This window comes from Mustela putorius, unplaced genomic scaffold, assembly GCF_011764305.1.
Source record: "Mustela putorius furo isolate JIRA1106 unplaced genomic scaffold, ASM1176430v1.1 tig00003913_pilon_pilon_pilon, whole genome shotgun sequence".
In the NCBI taxonomy this organism is placed as follows: Eukaryota; Metazoa; Chordata; class Mammalia; order Carnivora; family Mustelidae; genus Mustela; species Mustela putorius.
In genome coordinates, this window is record NW_025422060.1 from 3,291,599 (window position 1) to 3,317,097 (window position 25,499).

The window sequence follows — 25,499 nt, forward strand, 5'->3', positions numbered from 1 at the left end:
TTCTGAATTGAGAATAAATTGCTGATGTAACTCTCTTTATCCGTAAATATTTCAGTGTATCCATCTTAAAAACAAGGGCCTTTCCTTATGCAACCACAGTATAGTTGCCAAAGACAATGAAATTAACATTGACTTGAAAATGAATGAATGGATGGATACATAAGAATCAAATCCTGGTTTGGTTTCCAATTCAGGACCATGTGAGGGATTTAGCTGTCATGTTTCTTCAGTCTAATGTAATCTGGAACATTTCCTCAGTTTATCTTTATTTTTCATTTTTGAAGAGCAGGTTACTATGAGAATGCACCTCAGTTTTGGTTTGTGTGGTATTTTTTTAATTTGATAAGGATTTTTCTAACAATATTACTGATTATTAACTGTATAAAACATTATCTGTTTTTATATTATCAAGCCAATAAATTCTTTAAATTTTATTTATTTTACATCTACCACTTGATTTAGCATAGAGCTCAATAAAGCCAGATATGATATTTTGACTTTGCTAATAAGAATAATTAACCTTAACATATCAGCATAGATAATGTATATAAACATTCATCTCACACATGGGATAAATTAAAATATATAACTTAAAGAAACTTTGACTAGAGGATCATTCTTCTGTGAAAAAAATAAAGTAAAACCAAGATAACTCATCTATTTAAAAAATCCTCCTGATAACTAAAAACATGAATGGTTGTTCCTATTTGTGATAACTGCATATTATTTAATCTCTTTGTGTTGAATGAATGTAATCTCCCTTCAACTTCTGTAAACCTTTTGTTAGCTTGAGAACATGATGTTCTGTCACCATGGTGTAATGGTTTTGTAAGAACTCTGGTGTCCCTTCTGAGTACCAGCCCCTGCCCAGCATTTATAACCATGGTCCTAGCCCTTCTTTCCTTCACTGGGTTTTTGAATAGGAAAAAGAATTAAAGAAGTGGCATGCAATAGGATTTTTATGTTACAAAGCAGTAGTGTATAATGGATTTTACAAAAACCAGTCAAGTATAGAAGAAAAAATCATCTGCGATTATGTGACTTCAGTGCCACCATTTTGATGTGTATTTTTCATGATTTTCTCCTTTACCTATGCAGCCTATATATAAAAATATAAATATATATAAATTATAATTATATATAATATAATTATAAATTATACATATAAATTTTATATATTGTGTGTGTACACCATATATATATGGTGTACCAGGCACATATCCTGTAGCTAATAAATGTCATGTCCAAAGCAGAAGGACAGGTTGATATGTCCCTTCCTCCTAAAACTTTTACTGATACGAAAAGGCAGACATTAAACAATTTATTAAAATAGGATATCAGGGCTTATGATGGGTGACGTATTGGAAGTTAAGAGAGCTTACAGAATAAAACCCAATTTCTTAGTCATAAATGTTCTTCTGTCCCACCAAATGGGATACTGATTTAAGACATTTTAATAGCTGAATAGTATGACATTATCTACCTAATATCATTCACATAGGTTTTTCTTATTTTTTAGCTGTCATATAAAGCAGTGAACGTCCTAACATTCATTCTTGATCATGGTGTTTTAGGACATATTACTAAAGTACTACTATTTTTTGGGTTAAAAATGTGAGGGCTCTTATTAAGTGATGTCAAATTGACTTCGATAAGTGTTGTATCTTTCTGTATTTCACCAGAGTGCAGGGAAGTACCCATTTCACCATCCTTTCTGCATTCTTGGATAGCATTACTTAAAGCAGTTTTCTTCAGTAGTTTGATAACTTTTGTTGATTGCATGCTTTCGTTGCAAGTAGCTTATTTTACCTATTTTTTTGGTTCATTCATCTTTCTTTAATGAATTGCTCATCCATCTCTCTTTCATATTTGTTGTGAGTGTTCATCTTTTTGTTACTAAGTCATCACGTTTGTGCAATAATGAAATTAACTCAGTGGAAAAGGGAGCGAGAGAGTGAGTCAGTAAATTGGAGTGGAGCAGGGAGCAGCAAAAACTTTGCCATTATTTCTCTGCTCATACTCACAACAGTTCTGACACCAAATGTGTGAATTTTCTAGACCATTTACTTTTTTTATACTGTCTGGAGTTAGTGTAGATCTCTCAGGTTATGGGCTTGGTCCCACAAGACTGCCCCCCACTCAGAGGCCATAAGGAAGTAGTGGGTCCTCAGGCCACTCACAACTTCTATCTAACTTGGCCACGAATCAATGGTTTTTTTGAGCCTTTGAAGGACTATCTCCTTCAGTTTGATAATCTGCTGGAGCAACTCACAGAACCCAGGATCTTGCCAGTTTCTTACAAAGGTATTTTATTTTTAAAAATATTTATTGGAGAGAGAATGAGCAACTGAGAGAGAGAGAGAGAGAGAGAGAGAATACATGAGCAGAGGGAGAGGGAGAAACACACTCCTCACTGAGCAGGGAATCTGAAGCCGGGCTTGATCCCAGGACCCTGGGTTATGACTTGAGCTGAAGGCAGACAGTTGACTAACTGAGCCACCCAGATGCCCCTACAGGGGATATTTTAAAGGGCACAAACAGAAAAACCAAATGAAGAGATATTCAGGGCAAAAATCTGCAAGTTCCCAAGCTCAGGAGTTATTGTCCCTTTGGAGTGGGGGTGTGCCCCCATTCTGGTAAATTGATACTTTATCAACCTGGAAACTCTCTGAATCTCATATTTTCACAGTTGTTATAGAGGCGTCAGTATATAGGCGTGATCAGTTATTAAATCAGTTTTCAGCCCCTCTCCCGTCCTTGGAGAATGGGCTTGAGCTGAAGTTCTTAACTTCTAATCATGGCTTGCTCTTTCTGGTGGCCAGATCCCATCCGGGAGCCACCAAGGAATCCACCAAATGTCACCTCATTACAACAAAAGATGCCCCTAACATCCAGAAAATCCCAAGGGATTTTGGAGCTCTGTGTCAGAAACACTCTTACTAGGAAATACAGGGGTTTTTTTGCCGTGTGTCAGGAACTGGGACAAAAGACCAATATAGTAGCAGGCATTGAAGGCAAATTTTATATATTTACATTTACTTCCTCAATTTCACAAATGAAATATGTCGAGTCATTTATTTCTTTGCAGACCCTGAAATCAGCTATTGTACTCACATCTGTGATTTTAGGGCCTCCTATGACCTGGATACATAACCATACCATGTCTTTCCAGTATTTTGTGCACTCATATTAAAATTGTAGTATATTGAGGCTCAGAGATGATTCTGCTCAATTTTTTTTTCCTCTACTTAAGATAACTTTTTTTCCCTCTCTCATTTGGATCGACCCATTTTCCAGATCAAGCAGGCTCAGAGGGACCTATGGGCCTGCTGTTTCCCGCAGCTGTTGGGACTCCTGTCTGAGGAAAAAGGACAGGTGTCCTGCTGGTGTTGCACACTTGTGGTTACTGTTCTGTCTGCAGATAGAAGTGTGCATCTTTCCCGCTGTTCTGAGGATAGTGGGAAAGCCGATAGCTTTCATACTGCCCATTCTGCAGGTTTCCTGCTTCTAGTATGCATATAGAGTATACTCTACAGGGGAGTAGTAGGCACTGTAAAAAATGCCAGGTTGCATCAATGCAAAAAATCACTTGGCTTGTCCCTACATGTGTCATGTGAGCTTAAATGACACGGTCATGTACAAATGGCATGAGAGATAAAGGAAGGACATTTGTTGTGTTTTTGTAGAAAGAAATTGACTCATGGGGCACCTGGGTGGCTCAGTCATTAAGTGTCTGCCTTCGGCTCAGGTCATGATCCCAGGGTTCTGGGATTGAGCCTCACATCGGGCTGCCAACCTAGTAGGAAACCTGTATTCCCTCTCTTACTCCCACTGCTTGTGTTCCTGCTCTCGCTATTTCTTTCTCTTTCAAATAAATACAAAATATCTTAAAAAAAATTTTTTTTGATTCATATAGTTGTAAATTACACAATCTGGATGGAAACCCTCAAGGTGATAGAAAATTAGCTTCTCCTTTATATCAGAGTGAAGAGATCTCCATACTAGAAGACAGTGTAAAAAGTTCTCTATAATGTGGCATTTAAAATGGTTTTTGAAGAGCAAATTTTTAAAAAAGATTTTGCTGCCAGAAAATTAAGTTCTAAAAGCTGGCATTAATTTCAGTCTTATGTCAAGAGCCAAATGGATTAATAATGAAATATCAAAGGAAAGTACAGTCTCTCACTTAAATGTTTTTCATGATAAAAATGACTTAAGACTTGATAAGAAAGCTGAAAAAGAATATCATTCCCATCCTGCAGTTTTCATAATAAATGAAACTTTCCTGTGGAGAAAATAGTCTCCTTTAAGACAGGTTCAGAGTAGGGCATGTCAGGAAATGATTCCAACTTGATTAAAATTTTTCTTCATATATTCAGTCAGCTCCTTATCTTGATTTTTCAAGTAGAAAAATAAATGAGAATTTTAAGCCTTAGTAAAACATTATGGAAATGTGAAAATCAGTAAACATTAAAAAGCCAAACTGAAGATCTAAATCAGTAAGTGACAATTAAGAACCTTACAGGCTTGCGGCAAACAAATGTGCTCAATGATCAGACCTAAATGTGCCCAGCTAAGAACTATCTTTGCTTTTTATACCTTTTTAAAAGCAACTTTTCCAGGAATATAAATACTGATTCTGATTAACAAAGTATGTTTTACCTTTAATGACTTCTGAATTTGAAATAATTCTGAAGGACACTATGGTGTGTTTTGATACTGTTTTGTATTTCAGACATAAAAATTTACTCATACATTATGTTTTCTATAATACTTTATATTGAGATAGCTGTATTAATTCACACAGTCATTACTTAGTATTTTTTAGTTGTTTTGAACTATATGAATAAAAGTTTATAGAATATAATATATACATTAGTATTAGCATAGTAAATATGAGCTATACCAATATTTTGATATGAGTATTTGATATTATTTCTCTCATACATTGCTTTTATTTGAGGTATGCTTTTATTTGAGGTATAATTATTCTCTGGGAATATTTTCAATATAAACATCTTTATAATGGGTAGACTTAGGCTTTTTTTTGACTTTGACACTGAAGTATATTTGCTTTGTATAGTAACATAGGAATTGCCGTGTATCTTTTCAAGTTGTTCTTATTTTGTATTCTTTATTATATAGTTTTCTTGTTTTTAACATATTAATTATTTTATTTTATTTTTTGAAACATACCTTGTCCTAATACCTATGAGGTTGTCTTTTGCAAAGATGGCACAAGGAATATCCTACCATAAAACGTTAAAGTGGATATTAGTAAATCAGAAACATCACTTCATGAATCACATAATTAGGGATTTGGAGATTTAAAAAAAAAACTTATCTTTTGCAGTACAAAATAATCTTTTATTGATAAATATTATACTTCCAAAAATTATTTCATCTCGTTGCGCTGTTAAATCCCCAAATTTGTAAAAAACAAAAAAACCACGTCATTATTATGTTAATTTTGGTAGTTACTAGAAAAATTTAAACATTTGTTGGGACACAGAGAGGAAAACTGAAGTCTCCCCACATTGCTGCGTGATGGTCTCCTTTCCATATTTGTGATTGAACATTCTTTAAAAGCACACTTTTAAGGATGCATTATAGTCTCGCCTAATTATATGCCATTAGATGTTTAGCCATTTTTCAGTTACAATTTGATAAGTCCAGCTTGAGTGATTAGGTAGATGCTGGAGAAATATTCCAAAACTGGAGAAAGCAGAGGAGGAACGTGTAGTAGGGCTAGATGAGGGGCTGGCTGTGATTTGAAGTTTGTGCCACCTAGCTGTTATGTGGTTGGAAGTCCTAACTTCGAAAAAGAAGTCTGTGCTTGCCTGTTTGGAGATGACCAGGGTAGAGTCCTGGTCGTAGGTGGGGCTGCTGAAGAGAAGTCTGGGGGCCGGCTGCGTCTCCCCAGTGCCCAGTGTCCGAGTGGCAGAACATGTCCTCTGACTGGGGTTCATCAGGCTCTCCTTCCAGCATCCCATTCTTCCTCACTGTGTGAAGGGGGCTGGGCAGGAGCTGGGTGTCTTATATGTGTTGCAGTCTGAAGCAGTCTTCTCATGCGGTGACGACTACAGTTACGAAATCAAACCTTGTGCTCACCATGAATTCATGAAGCTTGGGGCATATCCCCCAAGCTGCCTGAGGCATGCGACAGAGTTGAGGAAAGGTGTCCTCTACTGTGCTTTCTGCCTCACGATGTTGAAGGGTAAAGCTCTCTAGTGCCTCTCTGAAAATGTAAACCTGTTTCTACTGGCTTTGTATCCTCAGAACTTATTAATTGTGAAGAAAATGACAGACCGTTACTGAGCATTTAACTCTTAATGACATTAAAAATTCCTAATGACTAAAAGGACAAAGGTGTTCTATTTATTTATTTTGATTCCTGCTGTGACTGTTTTTCTCCTGTGGTTTAGGATATATAAACAGATCCCCCCGCCCCCCCAAAAAAAACCACACTAAACTCTAGGAGTCCACGTGTCTTCAGTCTTCAGCTATACTTTTCCCTACATTTCTCAGAATCTGGTTTGAGTTTGTTTCAATATTGAAACAAGTGCCACATAAAAATATTAGCAGCTGGTTCCAGGAGTCATCTGGAGGGGGTGCAGATGCACTATTATCGCGGATCTTGTCACAGAACTTTGGTGGAAATACTGTGCCTGTTAGGATTAAACATTGCTCATTAGCAGTCTTTAAAAATAGCTGTGAGAAAGGAACATTGGAATATAACATGCCGTGCAATTTTGTTTCCTATTAGAAAGGAGAAGATGAGGATATTGTTCTCACACCTGACGGCACCAGGGAATTTCTGACATTTGAAGTTCCACTTAACGATTCAGGATCAGCCGGTCTTGGTGTCAGTGTCAAAGGTAACCGGTCAAAAGAGAACCATGCGGATTTGGGAATCTTCGTCAAGTCCATTATTAATGGAGGAGCGGCGTCTAAAGTAAGCAAATGTTAACTTTAATCAGCTTATGCCCATTAACAAAAATAGTTCATTACTACCCTATTCCTGTCTTGGGAACATATACACCGTGTGTGTGTGTGTGTGTGTAGGGGTACACACCTGTGAATTAAACTGGCAAAAGACCAGATGAACAGAACATGTTTACAAATTTTATTGACATTAATATTTAAAATTTTCCAGGTACAGGGGCTCTACAGAAAAGAAAGAAAAGCTAAAGAAAACTCAGAAGCTTAGATACCGTTTTAGCAAAGGGCAGTAAGTTGTGGAGCAGTAACTAGAGAAAAAAGCAAAAAGGAGGTTTGGGCTTCTCGGTGAGGTCAGGTGTGGTAAAGAGACGGCAGAAGCTGACGGTCAGTCAGGTTTCTTGTGTCTGGTCTGTTCTGTCGCTGACTTACCTCCGTGCCATCCCTGTCTCTGGTGGTGAGGGTGGTTCTCTTTCTGGTTAGGGACAGGTGAGGGGCCATCTTTGTAAGAAGAACTCTCTCTTCAGCCAGCTGGGCGGGGAGCAAAGAGCTCCTCCTGCATCTGCCGGATCTTGGTTGCCTTCAGCTCCAAAGAGACCTTGTGCCAGGGTGGCGTGCTTACCCTGTAACACCTTTTGTTTTTCCTCATAATACCCCATTCGTGAGCAAGCGAATGGAAATCTCCGTGATTTCCCATTTCGGGATGGAATCCATAGCTTCGAGTCCCCATTTTTTTGGTCTCGTATTTTTATAAACCTTAGTCCTTGCAGTTGAAAGAAGATAATCCATGCAGACTTAGTTCAGGTTCTGGGCACAGAGCTGCTCTACGGGAAGGCACGTCTTTCCGCTCTCCCCTGCCTGTGGGTCACTTAGCCTGTTGGCCAGTGAAGAGCAGGTTTCCTGCCTGTTTGTCAAGGGGGCACTTCTCTGTAATTGTGTCACAGCCTTGAGCTTGTTCTTGTCTTGGGTTCTAAATAACCTCTATGGGTGTCTCTGGAAGCAAGAAAGTAATCACTTTGTGTCCTTTAAATTAGTATGCTATTTTGGTAAACAGATTATGATAATGACTTGATTTACAAATGTATAAATGATTGAAATAGACACAGGCTGCCATGGCTGTTCAGACATTATTGTGCTCCTGTTCAATTGGGCATAATCCTTTAGGATTAAAGCCTTCTTTCTTTCCCCTTGTTTTTATTTTATTTTATTTTATTTAAACTAAAGAGAAAGAAGCTTCTTTCATAACAGACTATTTAATAGCACTTATTTTTACCTGTTTTCTTCCCAGGATGGAAGGCTTCGGGTGAATGATCAACTGATAGCAGTGAATGGGGAATCCCTGTTGGGCAAGACAAACCAAGACGCCATGGAAACCCTCAGAAGGTCTATGTCCACCGAAGGGAACAAGCGAGGAATGATCCAGCTCATTGTGGCGAGGCGAATAAGCAAGTGCAATGAGGTAAAGTGTAGGAAATAAAAACAAGACAGTTCCATTTGAAATTGTAATAAGACTAAGTTTTTGTCCTAATGGACAAAGAATGGCAGGCCCTGGCACTTTCCTTCCAAATATTATAAAATTATCTTTGCTCTTCTTATTGTCTGACTGTGGACTGCGATTTGTTCTTTTAGTTCTATGCTCAAAGAATTCCTAAGTGCGCATGAGTATTTTTATGGCCAACTCAGCAGATAACACTGGAAATCTTAGAAGCACCTTTAGCTGGGTTCTCTTCTTGCAAACAGGAACACACTTTCCTTCTGGGAACCAACAGTTTCTCTTCTGTTCAGTAGTGTTGTACCTGGGACAGAGAAACAGTGAAACAATTGCTTGTTCATTTGTTTCTTTAAAATGGGATGCCTTGAAACAGCCAGAGTCTGTTTCTCTTGTCACATTGTCAAAAGTTCAAGTCTCCCCTCTTGTGCCCTATGTCCCCTTTCTCCTTCACTGTGGGGTGGAGTATTTTCCTCTTGATGGCGTGCTTTGTGAGAGATAACTATTGCATGAGGCTGTGGCGGGTTCTAAATATTTGCAGCAGTGCATCATTAGCAGAGAGTTGCAAGAGTAGCCTCTCCTGAAGGTTGTGATCATCTCTTTTCCCAAGTTTTAAAAAACAGTAAGTGGAAACATACTTTCTGGCACAGTGGGGTATTTGAAAATTTAAAAGGAATTCTATATTGATTTGATAATGTTAGAACTTGAAAAAAAAAAAGCAGGTTCATAGATCTGTTATAAATTATGTGCCGTCTATATGAAATAGGTGGGAGCTGAGAATTTAGAGAGCAAAGCTTGTTAAAAATGTAGAGTTTGGGGGCGCCTGGGTGGCTCAGTGGGTTAAGCCGCTGCCTTCGGCTCGGGTCATGATCTCAGGGTCCTGGGATCGAGTCCCGCATAGGGCTCTCTGCTCAGCAGGGAGCCTGTTTCCCTCTATCTCTCTCTGCCTGCCTCTCAGTCTACTTGTGATTTCTCTCTGTCAAATAAATAAATAAAATCTTTAAAAAAAAAAAAAAAAATGTAGAGTTTGTTTTTGTTTTTAATCAATGCTCAACTCCCCACATTTTCAAATCAGCTACAAGGAAATGACTAGGAAATCATACAAACTGAAAATTATATCTAAATCGTTTAAGTGTTTTTCTTAATTTAAAAAATCTATGTTATATATATAAAGCGAGCTATTCAGATTGTGTTCATCACTCATGCCATCCTGTAGGGCAATCATGTTTTGCAGTGAAAGTTGGGTGGTCAATCTACACGTGACCAATTTGGGAAAGGTTATTGATTATTGACTTATTCTTTACTATTTTTCAAATGGAGAACTTGTTAACAATAATTAATGCATTAATTTCCATAGCAATACGAGAACAGTGTAACCTTAACTAAAAATCTCAGAATGGAGAACACTGGGACATAAAAGAACTCATTTTCATAAGATAAATATAAATGCTGATTTCCTCAGAGTAGGCTACTGGAATGGTTTTCTTGAACAGTAGAGTTTTTATTCATTGCCAAAAATTATTAACTGACCTTTCTAATATAAGTCCTGTAAAGTGCTAGTTTCAAAATCTCCAAAGTTCACAAGTACATGTTCTTTAGTAGGTCTTTCTCTAAAACTGAATAATGTCACATTCGTAGGATGGTATTTGTTTGGCACATGTTTATTGAGCATCTACTATATTCAAGAAATGTGTTGGATCCTTGGGATATGGCAGTGAATAAAAACAGATGGGGCTCCTTCTCTTGCAAAACTTGTATTCTACTGGAGAATATGTCATATTCTCAGTCTCTTTAAAAATAAAATTACTAAACGCCTTCTCAAACTTTTCTTTCACAGAAAAGCATGGGATGTTCTGGGGGCACTTAAAACATTAAGAAGTGTACACTAAAGACCAGCGTCCTGAATCTAGACATGCTTTCCTGTGATTCGGATGAGTCCCTATTACTCCCTGAACAGTAGCAAAGCAAACCTGTACCAGCCTGAAAATGTTTTGATAAAAGCACTGATTTTATTCCCTGTTGTCCTGTAAAACACATGAAATTGGAATCCCACTGAAATATCTCTGTGTCTCATTTACTTCTTCATATGAATTTATGTGAATGAAATGATTTAAGTAAGGGAACAGCTGCAATAGACAATAATAGACTTTAATATTCAATATTCCTTATGGTATCATTTTCATACATTGCTGGTTATTACTGTTTCTTAGGAGAATATAAGCTTATTAAACAATTATATAAAAAAAAAATCGTATCACGAGTGCTGTGCTTTCTTTGTAATACTACCGAGAAGCCTTTTGTACTGACAGGGTTTAACTAAAGAATTATATGAAGACAGAAGAGCTCAGTTCAGCTTCCCATAAGGCATAAGACATGATTTTGCTGCTGTTGTACTTATATATTACCTTTGGAAAAGCGGCTCCCTGAATTACGAGAGAGTATGTGTAAATTATGTTACAGTAAATATTGATACAAGCATACGGTGTCTTGTCATGAATGAACCTCAAGCCAAAATAATGTGCTTGGGTTCCCTCCTTCTGGGTCTATTAGTCAGCCAGAGTCCAGCCTTTGACAATATCACAAAACTATATTTTACTAACTCATCTTTAAATCAGGGGTTTGCATATGTAATTTCAAACCAGAGGAGATGAGAATTTGCAGAAGGAAAATGGTTTGTACTTTGTCACATCTCTTTGTGCCCTTTTCTTTTATGTAGGAAGTGCTGTATATAATCTTAATTTTTTTTTCCCAAAAATTATTTGTCAACTCTCCACAGTAGGTATCGTCACCTTACCCAGCATTTCACTCTACAGCACATTTGAGACATTCTCTGGAAGATGTTTCTCAGTGTCTTTCGCTTGGCCTTTCAGGAATCTTGGAAGCAGCCATCTTGCAGCTCTTCTTACCTGCTCTCCTCATATTTCTCCTACTTCACTCTGGCTCTTCTCTCTCCTTTGAGGTTCCTTTATTTCTGTCTGCTCTGTTACTGTGAGTGTGCCTCAGAGCTCTCCCTGGACTGGGGCCTGTACCCTGTGCATGCTCCTTGGGAGGTCTTCAGGTACCCCCGATGTTAGGACCAGTCCCACAAACCCGTCTCCAGCCTAGAATTCTGTTCTGGTTCCAGATACTCCCTCGTTTGTCACAAGGTGCCTAAGACTTCGTTTATGCTTTTCCTTCAAAACCAGTTCTCCCTGAGTTCTTCATCCACCCTGGTCTTGCCTCCTCCTCGCAAACCTCCACTGCCACTCTGTGGTTTAGAAGCTGGAGATGTGAGTTCACTCTTGACATCTCCAATGCCTTCCCTAGTTTGATAGCCTCTGCCTCCAGAACCTCTCTCTCCTTGAGCCACTTTACGCCATCCCCTTGCTGTGGCACCACCTTGTCCCACAGGATTGGCTGCTCTAGTCCGTCCTCACCCTGCAGGAAGGCAGGTTTTTGCTCACAACACTTTGTTCATGTCATTCCTGGCTGAAATCCCTTCAGGAGGTTTCCATCCTCTCCGGGATGGGCGTCAGTCTCCATCCCGTGGGCCCCTGGGCCATGCAGAAGCTGGCGTCTGTGCCCCTCCAGCCTGTCCCGTGCGGCCAGCGTGAGCTCCTCTGCACTGCTTGCAATTTCTCTGTCGCCTCTGGATTTGCCCCATGAGCCCATTCTGCTCCTTGCCCTCACAAAGACCACTTTCAGCTTTTAGTTTGTTTCTCTCACCAGAGTATTCCATAGTCCCACTACTTACCTTCATCTAGCAGCAGTCATCTTGTCCTGGTTTTTCTTTTTAGTTTTCTTTCGTGGGAACTGTGAATTCTGAGATGGCTGGGACCTTGTCCATCTGCTGTGTGTTCCTACCTCTCCATCACTTGATGTCCAACCCAGAGCTGTCACCTAAACATGAAAGGAATGACTAGGGAAATAATCCTAGGGAGGCTGATGTTTTTAGAAGAAAAGATAACATAGTTATATTAAAGAAACTGAAGTTCTAAAAACAAAACAAAACCATCAGGCATGGTAACCAAACTAATATTTTGGCAGTGATTCTGGATTTCCTTTGCTTTCCTTACCTTTATTGTTAAGTACATTTAAAAACATCTCATTGACAATAATTGTTTCTTTAGGGGGGAAAAAAGAGAGAGAGAGAGAAATGGCTTCCCCTTGTTTTGTGCTCCTGACCGATAGATTAACTTTTTTGGAGAAAAACTTCATAAGTCTTTTCCATTGGATATAACACATAAAGCAAGAGGCAGGAATGTTGGTTACCATCACAAAGAAAACTTTTGTTGAGGACTTTGAAGGAGAGTAGAGGGAACGGGAGTAAATACTTGACATTGTTCCTTGAGGATTGAAAATAACCTGTGTATGACAATTATGCTGATTGTAGATGTTCCAAGGAAATTAACGTTTGTAGAAATTACAGCACTTTAACACAGCTGGCAGTTATCTCATTGTATCTGTGTTAGACACGTAAAGCCTCGTCTTAGTACAAGTAGAGAATGTGGCCGGGTGAGCCTTGTCTTAGACCCCATACTGAAGGATTTAGTCATCAGGGACTACTTTAAAATGAGTCTCTGAAGTTTAATCCTCTTAGAATTAGAAAGCTATATGAGAATAGGAAGGGGCCTAAGGTATCATTTATGATTCTCTTCACTTTATGTATTAAGAAATAAATGTGGAGAGGTCGAATGATTTGCTTAATGGCTGCAAGGCCAGGGTAGTGGCAAAGTAATTTAGAAGCAAGGTGCCCATTCCTCTTACACATGCGAGTGCGCCTAATTGGCCGTGATTGTGTTGTTCAGGCAGTTTATATTCTGATTGTGTTAGGAAGTAGCATACAATAAAAGCATGGGTTTTAGCATCAGACAGTCTGTTACATTTTGGGTCTGCCATAGGTAGAGTGACTTGGGAAGGTTCCAGTACCTCTCTGATCCTTGGTGTAGCCCACGGGGGGGTGGTGGGGGGCGGGATCGAAGGAGATGAAGTGTTGTCCTGCCTGACAGCAGAACCTGAAACTGACCCGAACACTAGGACCACTCTTCAAAACTCAAGCCTGTCTTTTTATTCATTGTTTCGTTTCTACCCGTCCTTTGGATGTTAGTGCTTTCCACAAGATATCATTGTAATCTAGGCTATGTACTGTGCTGTGCTCTCAGCTTGAGGCCTGCTTCCAGTGGCCTAGTGTGTATAAGATCTCCAAACCATTTTGAGGAAAATCTGAGTCATTCAGTTGGAAATTAATTTATTCATACCTTTAGTCACCTAGTACCTGCCCTGTGCCAGGTATTGGGGATAAAATAGAATAAGCCCATAAATATTGAAATTTAGAATAATAAGATTGTGACAGTTACTAACCAGAAGCCAGTCTGTAATTTGCTGTGGAGATCAGGGCCACATCTGTGCCAGGTTTTTGATGTTAATGTTGAGATGGTGGGATACAATTTCTCTATATTAAAGACATCATTTGACCCACTCATGCTTACTTACAACAACATGAGAATTTGCTAAACGCTGCAGAAAATATATTAGTTTTTTTAAAAGAAGCCAACATTTTTAACTCTTCCTAAGAAAAGTAATCAAGTATATAATGGAAAGCATATTGATTGGATGGAATCCAGTTTCTTTGTTATTATATATCATTTGTTACTTTCTGATTATAAAAGCAACATAGGATCGTTTGAATATCTTTTCTAAGTATGAACTACATTTAACATTGTTTTCCAGTATTGGGGTAATTCCCAATTTTATACCTTTGTAGATAATGTTATGATAAAGAACTGATTCACGTGAATCTTATTCACATAGCTTATTATTTTGTGAGGGCAGTGACCACTACAAAGTGAAAGAAGTGGCCAGGTCAAGGAGTATCAGATGTTTGGGGACCTGTGATATACATTTCTGTATTACTTTAGAAAAGACTGGTACCCAGTACAACTGAGAGCTAATTTTTTTCTAACAGGTGGAAAAGCTTTCCTGTTTTTCCAGAGGTGGAGCTGAGGGGGGCCTGAGCATAATTACTCCTCCCTGAAGGAGGAGTAAATTAACTAACTAGTTAGTAAACTAACTAAATTAAGTTAGACTGAAGAACACTTTTTGCACCTCAGGCAACAAGCCACAAAGTAAAAATTGTGATTCTTTTATTTTAGTATCTTCTTCTAATTAACTTTGACTTGGAGCAGGTTTTTATGTAAGGAGACTTACAGGACCTGGGACGAGCTAGGTTGCAGACTACCCTGGGCCTCTTTCCAGGACCCCCTCATTCTGTCTCTTGCCTGTACCACCATAGTGCCCCATGGCACGTTTCTTATTCTTAAACTCCTTTTCTTGCAACAACAACAAAAAATCATCAATAGATTTAAAACAAAACTGTGCACCCCAATCAGGTTTGTTTTTTTTTTTAAGAAATTAAAAGGCATTGTATCTTCTGTTAAATATTTATGTAGTAGGCTACTGATGTCTTCATTTAAATCTGTCTTTTGAGATGTAAATTAGACATGGTTAGGGAGGTAAGGGAGGTGTAGACTCATTCCCATGAAAACGTTCAAGTGTGAGGTTCTTTCTGAATAGGCACCTTACTGTTTTTTTCTCTAGAAAGCCTGCATCTGCTTTTTTTTTTTTTTTAATGGAATTTTTATTCGATTTTCTAAAATTCTAAAATAGCCTTTTAGACTATTTAGGGATTTCTCATGAATTATAAGGATTTTATCATCTAGAAAATTGCAGTTCTGCAGTTCAATTAAATGTAATCTGTTAAGCAAATGTGAGGATGCATTGTTTGTCTTATAAAATAAATTGTACAGGAAGTAGGTCTCGTTTAGAGATCTGGATTGCAAGTTTCTTCAGTGTATGTGCTCATTTAAAATTTTTTCAGATATACTTGTTCTTAAAGACATAGGGTATTGCTTTTGTTTGTTTTTGTTTTTACCTCCCCAAAGTACTTAGGAATTGAGGCATAGTATTTTTTCAGAAAATGTCCTTTTATTTTTTACATCAGAGACCTTGAATATTTAATTTACTTTTCTGTGAAGCTGTCAGTTGTAATCAGCAATTAAAAAAAAAAAACTAATAAAACAAATCCTCATTTCACAATTTAAACCTTATTGAGTCTAATTCACTAGCGCTGTGAGTTTATTATTCTCCTGCAGTTTGACGTGCCTCCAATTGTAATTGTGTTGACCCTTCAATGCATTAAATCTCCCCAGTGCTTATCAAACTGGGAGAGATAAGTCTACAATTCGGAACTTCATTAAATATCTCATTTATATTAAACAGATGATAGCTTCTAACAGAAATAATAATTTGTTCCAATGAAGGAGCCGGAGCCATTGTGGTTTCCTCTGTTTGGGATGTGCGGTCCTCTCTCCCACTTGGCGGTGCTGTGCTGCCTCCCCCCAGAGTCCCCCCACCACCAGCCCAGCCCTCCCTGCCAAGCCCTTTTTGTCTCTGGCTGAGCATCATAAGATCTTAGTCTATGGGGTTAACCTCAGAGCCCACATTTGGAGGATTGCTGTTAAGTGTGCTTTGTTCCTCCTCGAAGCTGATTTGTTTCAAGGCCTTATGAACATAGGTTCCTTATTCCTATTATTTTTGTAAAGAATCTGACCTATGAGGCACAGCTGTTTTAAAGAATGCCACATACTGTTTTAATCATGGTGATGGAAATTGACCCATTTTCTTTGCTTATTTTTTTAGATCATATATGTTTGTGACCAACACATATTTGCTTCATTAGAATATTTGGTCTTTACTTCTATATTGTTTGTGTACTATTAAAGTGGTTTTCTCAGGTACTCACTATCTTAAGATTGCAGTAAGAGAATAGGATGATTTTTTTTCTAATTTCTAGCAGAAGAAATATAGACTCAGTGAATTGTTCAAGACACCTGAGCTTACATATGGTCTTTAGGTCTTATAGAGTAGGTAGTAATTCTACCAGCGCTTGTGAGGTATATCTGCTTATTATAGATACAAAAAGTATAGCTCAGTTCCGGCTTCCATTCTGATAAAGCACGCTTTATGCAGAGCAACAGCTCATAAAGAATTCCGAATTAAACCATAACTTAAATTGACTTCAGCAGATACTAACAGTCAAATTGAAAAAATAAGCAGCAAAATAAGTTAAAAAAAAAAAGCTTTTAATATACATATTTTTCCTCCAATGGCTGCAATCTGACAGAACTTCATGGGAGGCCCAGTGTAAAGTGGCAGAGAAAGTTGGTCATTAGGCAGAGCTGTCATCACAAATTATTTTGGTACAGGGTGAAAAGTTCTAGTTCATTTGGTACCCAGTTGGATGCAGGCCTTGGGCAAGTTGTTATAATTCCCCCATGCTGCTCGTGGGCCTCCAGGACTGACTTTCCCTTGCCTCCTTTTCTCCATAGCTGAAGTCACCTGGGAGCCCCTCTGGACCCGAGCTGCCCATTGAAACGGTATTGGATGATCGAGAACGAAGAATTTCCCATTCCCTCTACAGTGGGATCGAGGGGCTTGATGAATCCCCCACGAGAAATGCTGCCCTCAGCAGGATAATGGGTGAGTCAGGTAAAACTCTGTTTATCACATCTTATTTTTATGCTTTCCTGGTTCACTGGAAGGTTATTAATGTAATATTAATGTAAGGCAGGTCCGTGTTTTTAAGAGGAGAAAGAGCAGGTTCATTATAATCATCCAGGAAGTGTTAATAGCGGAGAGACTGAATCAATACATTGATCTTGTTAAGTGAATTTTAGATCCTGTAACATGTGGGGGGCTGGGGGGGAGAAAAGGAAGGGGTCACATGGAAATTCAGTCAGTGATCAAGATGTGTTTAGCTTATTTGAGAGTAGAAGTGAAGCCATGTTTTAGGAAAGTCAAAATTCAGTGGTTTATGACAAGGAGGTTTCAAAGTCACAGCAGCGCCGTGTGTAGGGAGAGGAACGAATGCATCTCCCCACATTTGCAGGTAGGCGAAATATTCACATTGATTTGGCTTGTACTCAGTAAGATGTTACCGTTTTTAAGTTGCATCTCTACTTTTTCAAAACTCTCATTTTAAAATCTGGAAGCTGGTGTTTTGCATCCTTTGTTTGGATTCAGCACCATACTGTCTGCTTGGCCCCCAGTGGGTAATGAGGTTATTAGCACGAGCTCCATAGCCGTGCAGCTCTCTCCTAACAGATCCAGTTAATAAAGACTTGCTTTGCCACAGGAGTGGTTGGATTGACTGAGTTGCTCATCTTGGGATTAACTTGTGAGAGTTTTCAAATTTAAAGCATAAGAAGCTGTTTTGATTAAAACAGCACCTGACATAAAACACTTTTATTGCTGGTGTGTTTCGCAAGGCTCGAAAGTAAAACCCTGAATTTAATGCCATTTTGAAACATTTAATGAAGATTTAATACAATTCAAGTCTCTATTGCGAAGCTTCATTGGGACAGGAATTTATTTCCTTCATCAGTGGACATTTGTGGACAACTTTCTATTGACAGGACGTTTGTGTACAAACTTTGCTGTAGATACAAAAATGAGTGAGACACAATCTTTGCTTAAAAAGAACTCTCTCCTGGGCATGACAGGAAAAACACATAAAAATGACTAGTAGAATTTTCTGGTCTTCCTTTGGTCCTTCTAGCTTTCTAGTTTGGAAAAGTTGCTAAATTCTCAGTTCCTTATTTTGTTGCACATAGGACTTAGACCTGCCAACCCTTGGTTTGATTTTGTCGATAATTTTCTTTTTTTCTTTTCTTTTCTTTTCTTTTTTTTTTTTTTGCCTGCTTGGCATAAATGGAAGTAGGGGAAGGATGCTGAAACCATTGTGCACCTGTTAGGAGGTACACAGTTCTCAGAGATCAGCACACTAATCTTCACTTCTTAATGATCGTTCTCTTCACTGGCATTGCATTTCCCATACTTTCTTGGTTTTGGCGTGAAATTTATCTTTGTTAAATACTTTTTTCATTAATGAAAATTCAGACCCCTTGAGAGAGAGAGTGCATGTGTCCCTGGATCTGTGTGCATACAAAGTGATACGCTGTTCCCCTTTATTATAGGAACGTAGGACTTGCCATACTGAATCAGACCATTGGTCCACCAGTTCCTGTAACCTGCGTCCTGCCTCCAATCCCTGATGCTTCAGAGGAAGGCTGAGAAACTAAAACTAAAAAAACCAAAAACCCCAAAATTCACCTAGTGACCTTTCGAAGTGCTGTCTATAAGGGGTTGAGGATTCCTTCATTTTCTTCATAGTCTGGTGCCCTGATTTTGTTAGCTGTGGCTTCATTAGGCCACTTCCGTTGGTGTTGCTGTTGTTCTTCCTTCCCTCCTGTGGAGATGTAATGGACTTTTAAGGCTCCCGATGCCTTCCGGGGGCAGCAGCTTCCCTCCCAGCTCTGTGCTTTGTGATCTTTGTGATGTATTGTGCCTGCCTTTTGGGTGGGGGGTGAAAAACTCTTTACCCTTTGTTGGTAGGCCAAGTTAATGTTGAACAATTTGGATATTTTCTTTACATCGTTTTTTACATATTCTACTGCCAACTAGGGATCCTCTATAGTTTTGCCCTGAGAAATGTATATGCTTAACCTGATCTGTCTTGAGTTTTAACAAATTTGAGAACTCAGTCTTCATCAGTCCATACTCCATTATCAGTGGCCCTAAGAAACAATTAGTTTGCTAAGTCCGTTTCCAGGTCCTGCAAGGGATGTTAGCTTACAACAAAATACCAGAACAGGTTACCAAATATCAGATAGTAGAGCACTGAATTTCTGTTAACCTAAATCAGTAGCACTAGTATGTATCTGATTTGCACAGAATCTAGGTACATGGAAATCTCTCAGGTAGATCTTGTTTGGTTACGGATTGTCTTCTGCATTTAGAATAGTTCGAATGTAGACACTAGTGGAGGTGATGATATTTACTTTATGATCTGCTTTGATTCAGATAGAGCTTTGTATTGAAATTCCAGCTGATTAAGAAATGACTGATTGTATGCAAACAGGGTGAATTTTTACCTAGAAAAATCATCATGTGAGACTCTAGACCAAAAGGAGCTTTGAGGCTCTCTAACTCATTTCTGTGGAAACATATCTCAAGAGAGAAGCTTCTAAAAAATAAATCAAAAAAGGAAGAGATGGAAAACTTGGCAGGGGTCGGGGTCATCCGCTGCATTCTCCCACTTAACAGATAAAGGACCACCGACACAAGATCCCATGGTGATTTTTTTGTTTTATGTTGTTTTTGGTTATTTCCTTTTTCTAAAAGTAGCCCTCTCTAGGGCATAGTTAGACCACACAATGAGGACTAGTGATGACCGTTCTTGATTAATATTAATTTATCCATATCTTTAAGCAAAAAGCATTAGACAGTCTCCAGAAGCTGTTCCATTCTGGCGGCCACTGTGTTCTGAAGATTAGAACAGCTCATCTCAAAACAGCCTTAGAAATCATCTACTCCAGCTGAATTATTTCATGTTCAGAGGAATTAGGGACCAGAGAAATTCAGTGACAAGTCTGAAGTCACAAGGTTTCTGTGTTCGTGAACCAGTGAGGGTGTGTTTTCTCCCGATTCATGAGTCCCACATTACTTCAACCTGGATTGGTCTCTCTTTTGTTCAGATCAGCCAGAGTTGTGACCAAGGCAAGATTTCTGCTAATGTCTTCTGTGTGGGGTTACCTGCCACTAATCAGGGCTTTTAATCCTGGATATTCATTAAAAAGAAATCTCTAGAGATCCAGCCTAGGATCACTTCATGTTAAAAGACTTTAAAAAAAGTCTCCTAAATTGCTGGACTGCCTTAACTATAATAATCTTTAAATAATAACAGGCATGGTTAATTTAACCAACATGTTCACTAAAATATATCTCAAGTTGACACTTGGAGTCATGGAACCTTAATTTTTTTTTTTTTCCAAATTTTAATCTGAAGAAATTTTCTGTTTAAAGTAAGACCAAAATCTGGTATATTCATTTTAGAGTTTAACCTCAGTAGTTTTTATAGTCATACATTTGTGGTGAGTTTAATAAATATTTGTGCTCAGCATATTTTTATCTTGTTAGAAATTCAACATTGAGAAATGGAACATTAAGGTTATTTTTATTGTGAGTCAAATCACTGGAAAAGTTTTCATCTGTTTCTAGTGTCATGAATGGTATTGTCTTCTGTGTAAATGTACCAATTAATAAATGTTTAGTAAACAATCATTTTGTATCCATTGTTTCACTCCTCTGTAAGATATTGATTGGTTTACATTTTAGTTAGAAGGAATATTTATCCATCAAACAACAGATCAAAGGCTTCTCAGATCACCCTTGGAAGGTTTCATGTTTATGATGTACATACATCATTAAGAGGTATTGTCTAGGTGGAGTTGGTAGAACTTGGAGTGAAATAATTTAGTTGTCCATCGTTCCCAATATATTCCTGCATCCAGAATCAAAAACTAACTCTTGGCGAGTATGTTAAGAAGTTGGGAAGCTCATAAAAAATGTGAATTCTCAAATCTTTTGAAATATTAGGGGCGCCCGGGTGGCTCAGTGGGTTAAAGCCTCTGCCTTCAGCTCGGGTCATGATCCCAGGGTCCTGGGATCGAGCCCCGCATCGGGCTCTCTGCTTAGCAGGGAGCCTGCTTCCTCCTCTCTCTCTGCCTGCCTCTCTGCCTAGTTGTGATTTCTCTCTGTCTAATAAAAAAATAAAAAAAAAAAAAAAAGAAAAAAAAAAAGAAATATTAGCCCCTAGAATCATTTGTGAGAGGAAAAAAGCTAAATTGTTTTCTTATTATTAGGAAAATTTCTTACCATTTATGTATAAAATTTTGGATCACTTAAGGTACAATATTTCTACTCAACACAGCATATTATAAAAGGATTGTCATATGAAGAACCATTCAGTGTTCCATATTGCTTATTAGGCTGTCTCCCAGAATATATTGTGTAAACCCAAGAGTTTTAGTTTTTGTGTTTAAAAGGGAGTGCACTATAATTATATTGTAATTTTTCCTTCCAGTAAATTTTGCCTTTGTGAGGACTTGGCATTTAATGCTGTGACACGTGCCTTGTCAGTGGCGAGCTGTCAGGGATAACTCTGGTTTTGTCATTCTATACACTTTTTAGGCAAAAAAGTCTGTCTTGAGAAGGGAATATTTCTTCTGGTGATCGTCCTAGGATGCCCAACTTTATTTATGAATGATAATTTTTTAGACAGATTTTTTTCTTTCTGTGTTGAAGTCCTAAAACTCAAGTAGTAGTAAATGAATAATTTGAATTCAGGAGAAAGAAACGATTATGTTAAATTTGATTTGCTTTATAATCATGAGCATTCATAAAAAGTTGCTAGTTTTCACAGTTTGTCAAAATGAGTGCATTTCAAATCAAAATAGAGTGTTTTTCTTGATAAAATGCTATGTTGCTGTTTCAGTAAACATAGAGTATTTCTATAATAAAGTAGTTGGTGCTAAATAATGAATGCGTTTGAAACGTCTAGCACATCCTCTTCTGTGGGTTGTCCTGAAAAGATACATATCAACTTAATTTTTGTTCCTTTGTTGAACGTCTAGAATAATATGTGTTTTAAAAATCCTTCAAGCCTATATATGCCATCCCATAATTGCCAAAATCGTGTTAAAATAAAAAGTCATCATTTGCACATTCTTATGAATGTTTGTTTTAAAAATTAGATCTTAAGCCTGATGTTAAAATGTTAAAATCTCTCCACATGTTGCTGTGGTGCTATTTTAAAAAGTGGCTCATAATAAAGGGAAAGAGCACCCTGTGTAAAGTGTAAAATGGTGCCAGTGTTGGGAAAGGACAGCAGTCCGTTTCAGTTGGGTAGGAGCCAGTAGAGCTGGCTTACCAGATTGGAATATTGGACTTCAAATGAGACTTGGCCTATCCTGCTGTAAGGTGATGGGGAAATTGTCAATTCTTGTCCTGTTGGGAGAGGCAGTCATCGTACCCTGATGTGTGTTTCTGTGAGTATGAACTCTCTTGATGGGTCCACTTGGGCCAAAGGCTTGTCCAGCGAGGTCTTACCCAGAAGTATGGCATGAGATTTGAGGAGGAAGCCAGAACTGTGGATGTTTTGGGGAGGAAGATGCCTCATCAAAGATAAAGAAGATTTATCTTTAGTGATTGAGGGCTTGAATCTTCATTTTGTCCCAAAAAATACATCTGTCATGCTGATCCACATGCCCGAGCAGATTTCCCCAAAAAACTCATCAGTAGAGACAGTTTGGAGTCTGTCCTTAGCAAGAACGTTACATCCGAATTGAATAAATAAAAATATACAGACCCCACTATCTTGGCCTGAAATCCTTTGGGCAGTGAGATCCTATCATTTCAGATCACTCCTGCCATCTCCCCGTGAGGCCTCGACTCTGCATGTACTCATCTTTGAAGTGCCCCCTTAGTGTACCGGGAGCCTTTCTCCTTCATGAATTTGATGATGTTGTTGCCAATGCGTTAAGTCAATGTCATCATTTCTCCTAGCAGAAAAGATCACATTCCTCATTCAGAGCCCAACTGTGAGGTTAACTTTTGTGAAGATCCCTGGCGTCCTCTGCCTCCAGCTGCCCAGGCAATTACCAGCCCTAGTGAAGGCCATAGTCCTTTTAGCACATCCTTCACACCACCAGTCCGTTATCCCTGTTTGTATGCCGGGCTCTTTCTCAGGGTGTGGGCTGTTTGGGGGCAGAGGTTTAAGTCTTTCTTCCATCCTTGCTACGTGGTATGTGCCCAGCGAATGAGAACGGGAGTGATTGATGTAAGTCTGCAGGGCTTCCCTATAAATTTCCTGGTAAAATTTTTCAAAGGACTTCCACAACCTAGAATCTGTGTCACATTTTCACATTAGAAGACGTTCTGGAGATCATCTGTGGCTTTAGGAAACCTGAATCCAGTGAAATTAAACTCTGTGCCAAGAGCTACAGAGCTGCCGAGTCAGAGAAGGGAGCAGACTCGAGGCCTCCACTGGCCATTTATTTGTGAAAAAATAAATTTCCTTCCTTCTGTTTTGTTCCACCAGGTTGAGCAGACATTTGGAAATTTAGCCTTTTTCTAATATTGTCATTCGTATAGCTATATGCGTAGCCCTTAGATTGAGATCTAGAATTTCTCTTACTTTTCTTTCCACTGGGCAGGTAAATACCAGCTGTCCCCCACGGTGAACATGCCCCAGGATGACACTGTCATTATAGAAGATGACAGGCTGCCAGTGCTTCCCCCACATCTGTCTGACCAGTCATCTTCCAGCTCCCACGATGACGTGGGCTTCATGACAATGGACGCTGGCACGTGGGCGAAGGCTGCAATCAGTGATTCAGCAGACTGGTAAGACTGCACTCCAGGCTTGGAAAACATTACTTAATTGTAATCACCTTCATTTTATGTTTAAATGGTCTATCATTAAGCACAGTTAATCAATTTTGTTTTATGGCCGTGTTCTGTTTCCATGGTCTTAATACTCTTAATTATCACTCTTTTAATAAAAGATTCCCCTCCACCCCATAAACTTGCCCCATTGTTTTAGCGTGTCCAGAGCTGTACTGACTAACTCAGCCAGCTCTGTGACAGAGCTTCCACTCACCAAAAAGACATGTTCGTTTCTGAAGTTCCGCTGTTGGTTATTTTAGATCTGTTTTAATTTGATGAATTGCTTTTTCATTAAATCAGTTCTAAGCAAAATCTCTGAGGTGGCTGAAAGTTTGTAACCATTAGATGACTTTGGTCAAATTAATAGCTGCTGTGCTGTAGGAGTGGGAGGAGACTTTTTTTTTTTTTTAATTTATTTATTTGACAGAGATCACAAGTAGACAGAGAGGCCAATGTGGGGCTCAATCCCAGGACCCTGAGATCATGACCTGAGCCGAAGGCAGAGGCTTTAACCCACTGAGCCACCCAGCCGCCCCAAGTGAGGAGACTTTTTAAAGGGTTGTTTTATTAGAGTGCTGTAACCCTTCCCTCTTGCTTCTAACATTGTGACTTTTGGGGCAGTCTAATGCCGTTTCTTTCTCCCGAATCTTCCAAAACAGAAGAAAGCATTTGATATTATCGAGCCGATGCGTGGCCTGTGAGTGTGGATGTGTGCCTTAATTTGCGTGCCTTGTAATTATACACATCCATAACCCGAAAGGCAAATACCTCCCAGGGATGACCTTGTGAGGTTGATGTAAAAATTAGCATAAAGAATTTTCTTATTGCCGTTTCTCTGGGGGTGTTCCATGAATACATCAGCAAAATAATACTTAAATGTTACAGCATTGTTCTTCACAACTTACCCATTTCTCTTCTCTACTCTTACCCAGACTTGTGTCAACAGTTGGTATTAGATCAGAGGGGTCTGGGGGATCATTGTTGATTTGTGTTAACATTTTTTAGAGGTGATTTTAGCAAAGTCACCCTCTCCCCAGTCCCCTTCCCCCACTCCTTACAAAACCACATGAACATCCAGCACATGTACCTGGGAATTCTGCAGATGTTCTCTTGGAATAGTCTCACCTGTTTGTTTGGATCCTTGAAAAGTCTGTCTCTGTCTTGTCTTGTCTTTCTTTCTTCAAGAAAAAAAAAAAATTCTCTTCCTGAAAATACAGGATTTAAAAAGGAGCTATACTCCAGCTTGCATGATAATAGCGTATCCGTGAATGAGGTTTTTGGCTCAACATAGAAGGGGAAACCACAATATAAAGTAAAATCTCATTTGAAATCCACAGATGCTGTTCCATTCACTGCTGCAGTTTGTATCTGTTTTGGAGAGTGAAAGCAGCAACAGGGAAAGTAAGGGTTAGTTATTGGCAGTATTCAACTTGGGGACAAAAGCCCTCGAATTTCCACAGTGGTGAGGATTGTGAAGGTGGCCATAGGAATAGATCTGTTTGGGGCCTTCTAACGCACTGTATTGGTGAAAATAAATAAGGAACTAGCAGAAATTGATTGTGGCATTAATTTCCCTAAGGGCATTGATAAAATGGGGAGTACTTGCGTGATTTTGCTGTGGGGGACGTGGAGCAGGGGAAGGAATATGAATGAAGGGTTATCCAAACAAGAATGGCAGCTGTTCCGAATCACAGCAGAAACTGTAAGCTTTTCCAGCCTGACAATATCTCCCTAATCCTTGATGAAAATG

General features: G+C 38.8%; 1 protein-coding gene across 15 annotated transcripts in view; it reads left to right on the top strand.

The window, feature by feature from the left end:
- The window catches only part of PARD3 (par-3 family cell polarity regulator), a 653,655-nt gene that overhangs the window by 398,153 nt on the left and 230,003 nt on the right, over positions 1-25,499 (top strand). For 9 of the 15 annotated variants that reach the window (XM_045069142.1, XM_045069153.1, XM_045069147.1 and 6 more), the window contains 4 exons: positions 6,764-6,952; positions 8,225-8,395; positions 16,792-16,951; positions 23,518-23,707. In XM_045069142.1, coding sequence (XP_044925077.1) covers positions 6,764-6,952; positions 8,225-8,395; positions 16,792-16,951; positions 23,518-23,707 — 710 coding nt within the window. The remainder of the gene's footprint in view (positions 1-6,763; positions 6,953-8,224; positions 8,396-16,791; positions 16,952-23,517; positions 23,708-25,499) is intronic. The other 6 variants (XM_045069144.1, XM_045069148.1, XM_045069155.1 and 3 more) reach the window with 1 other exon arrangement.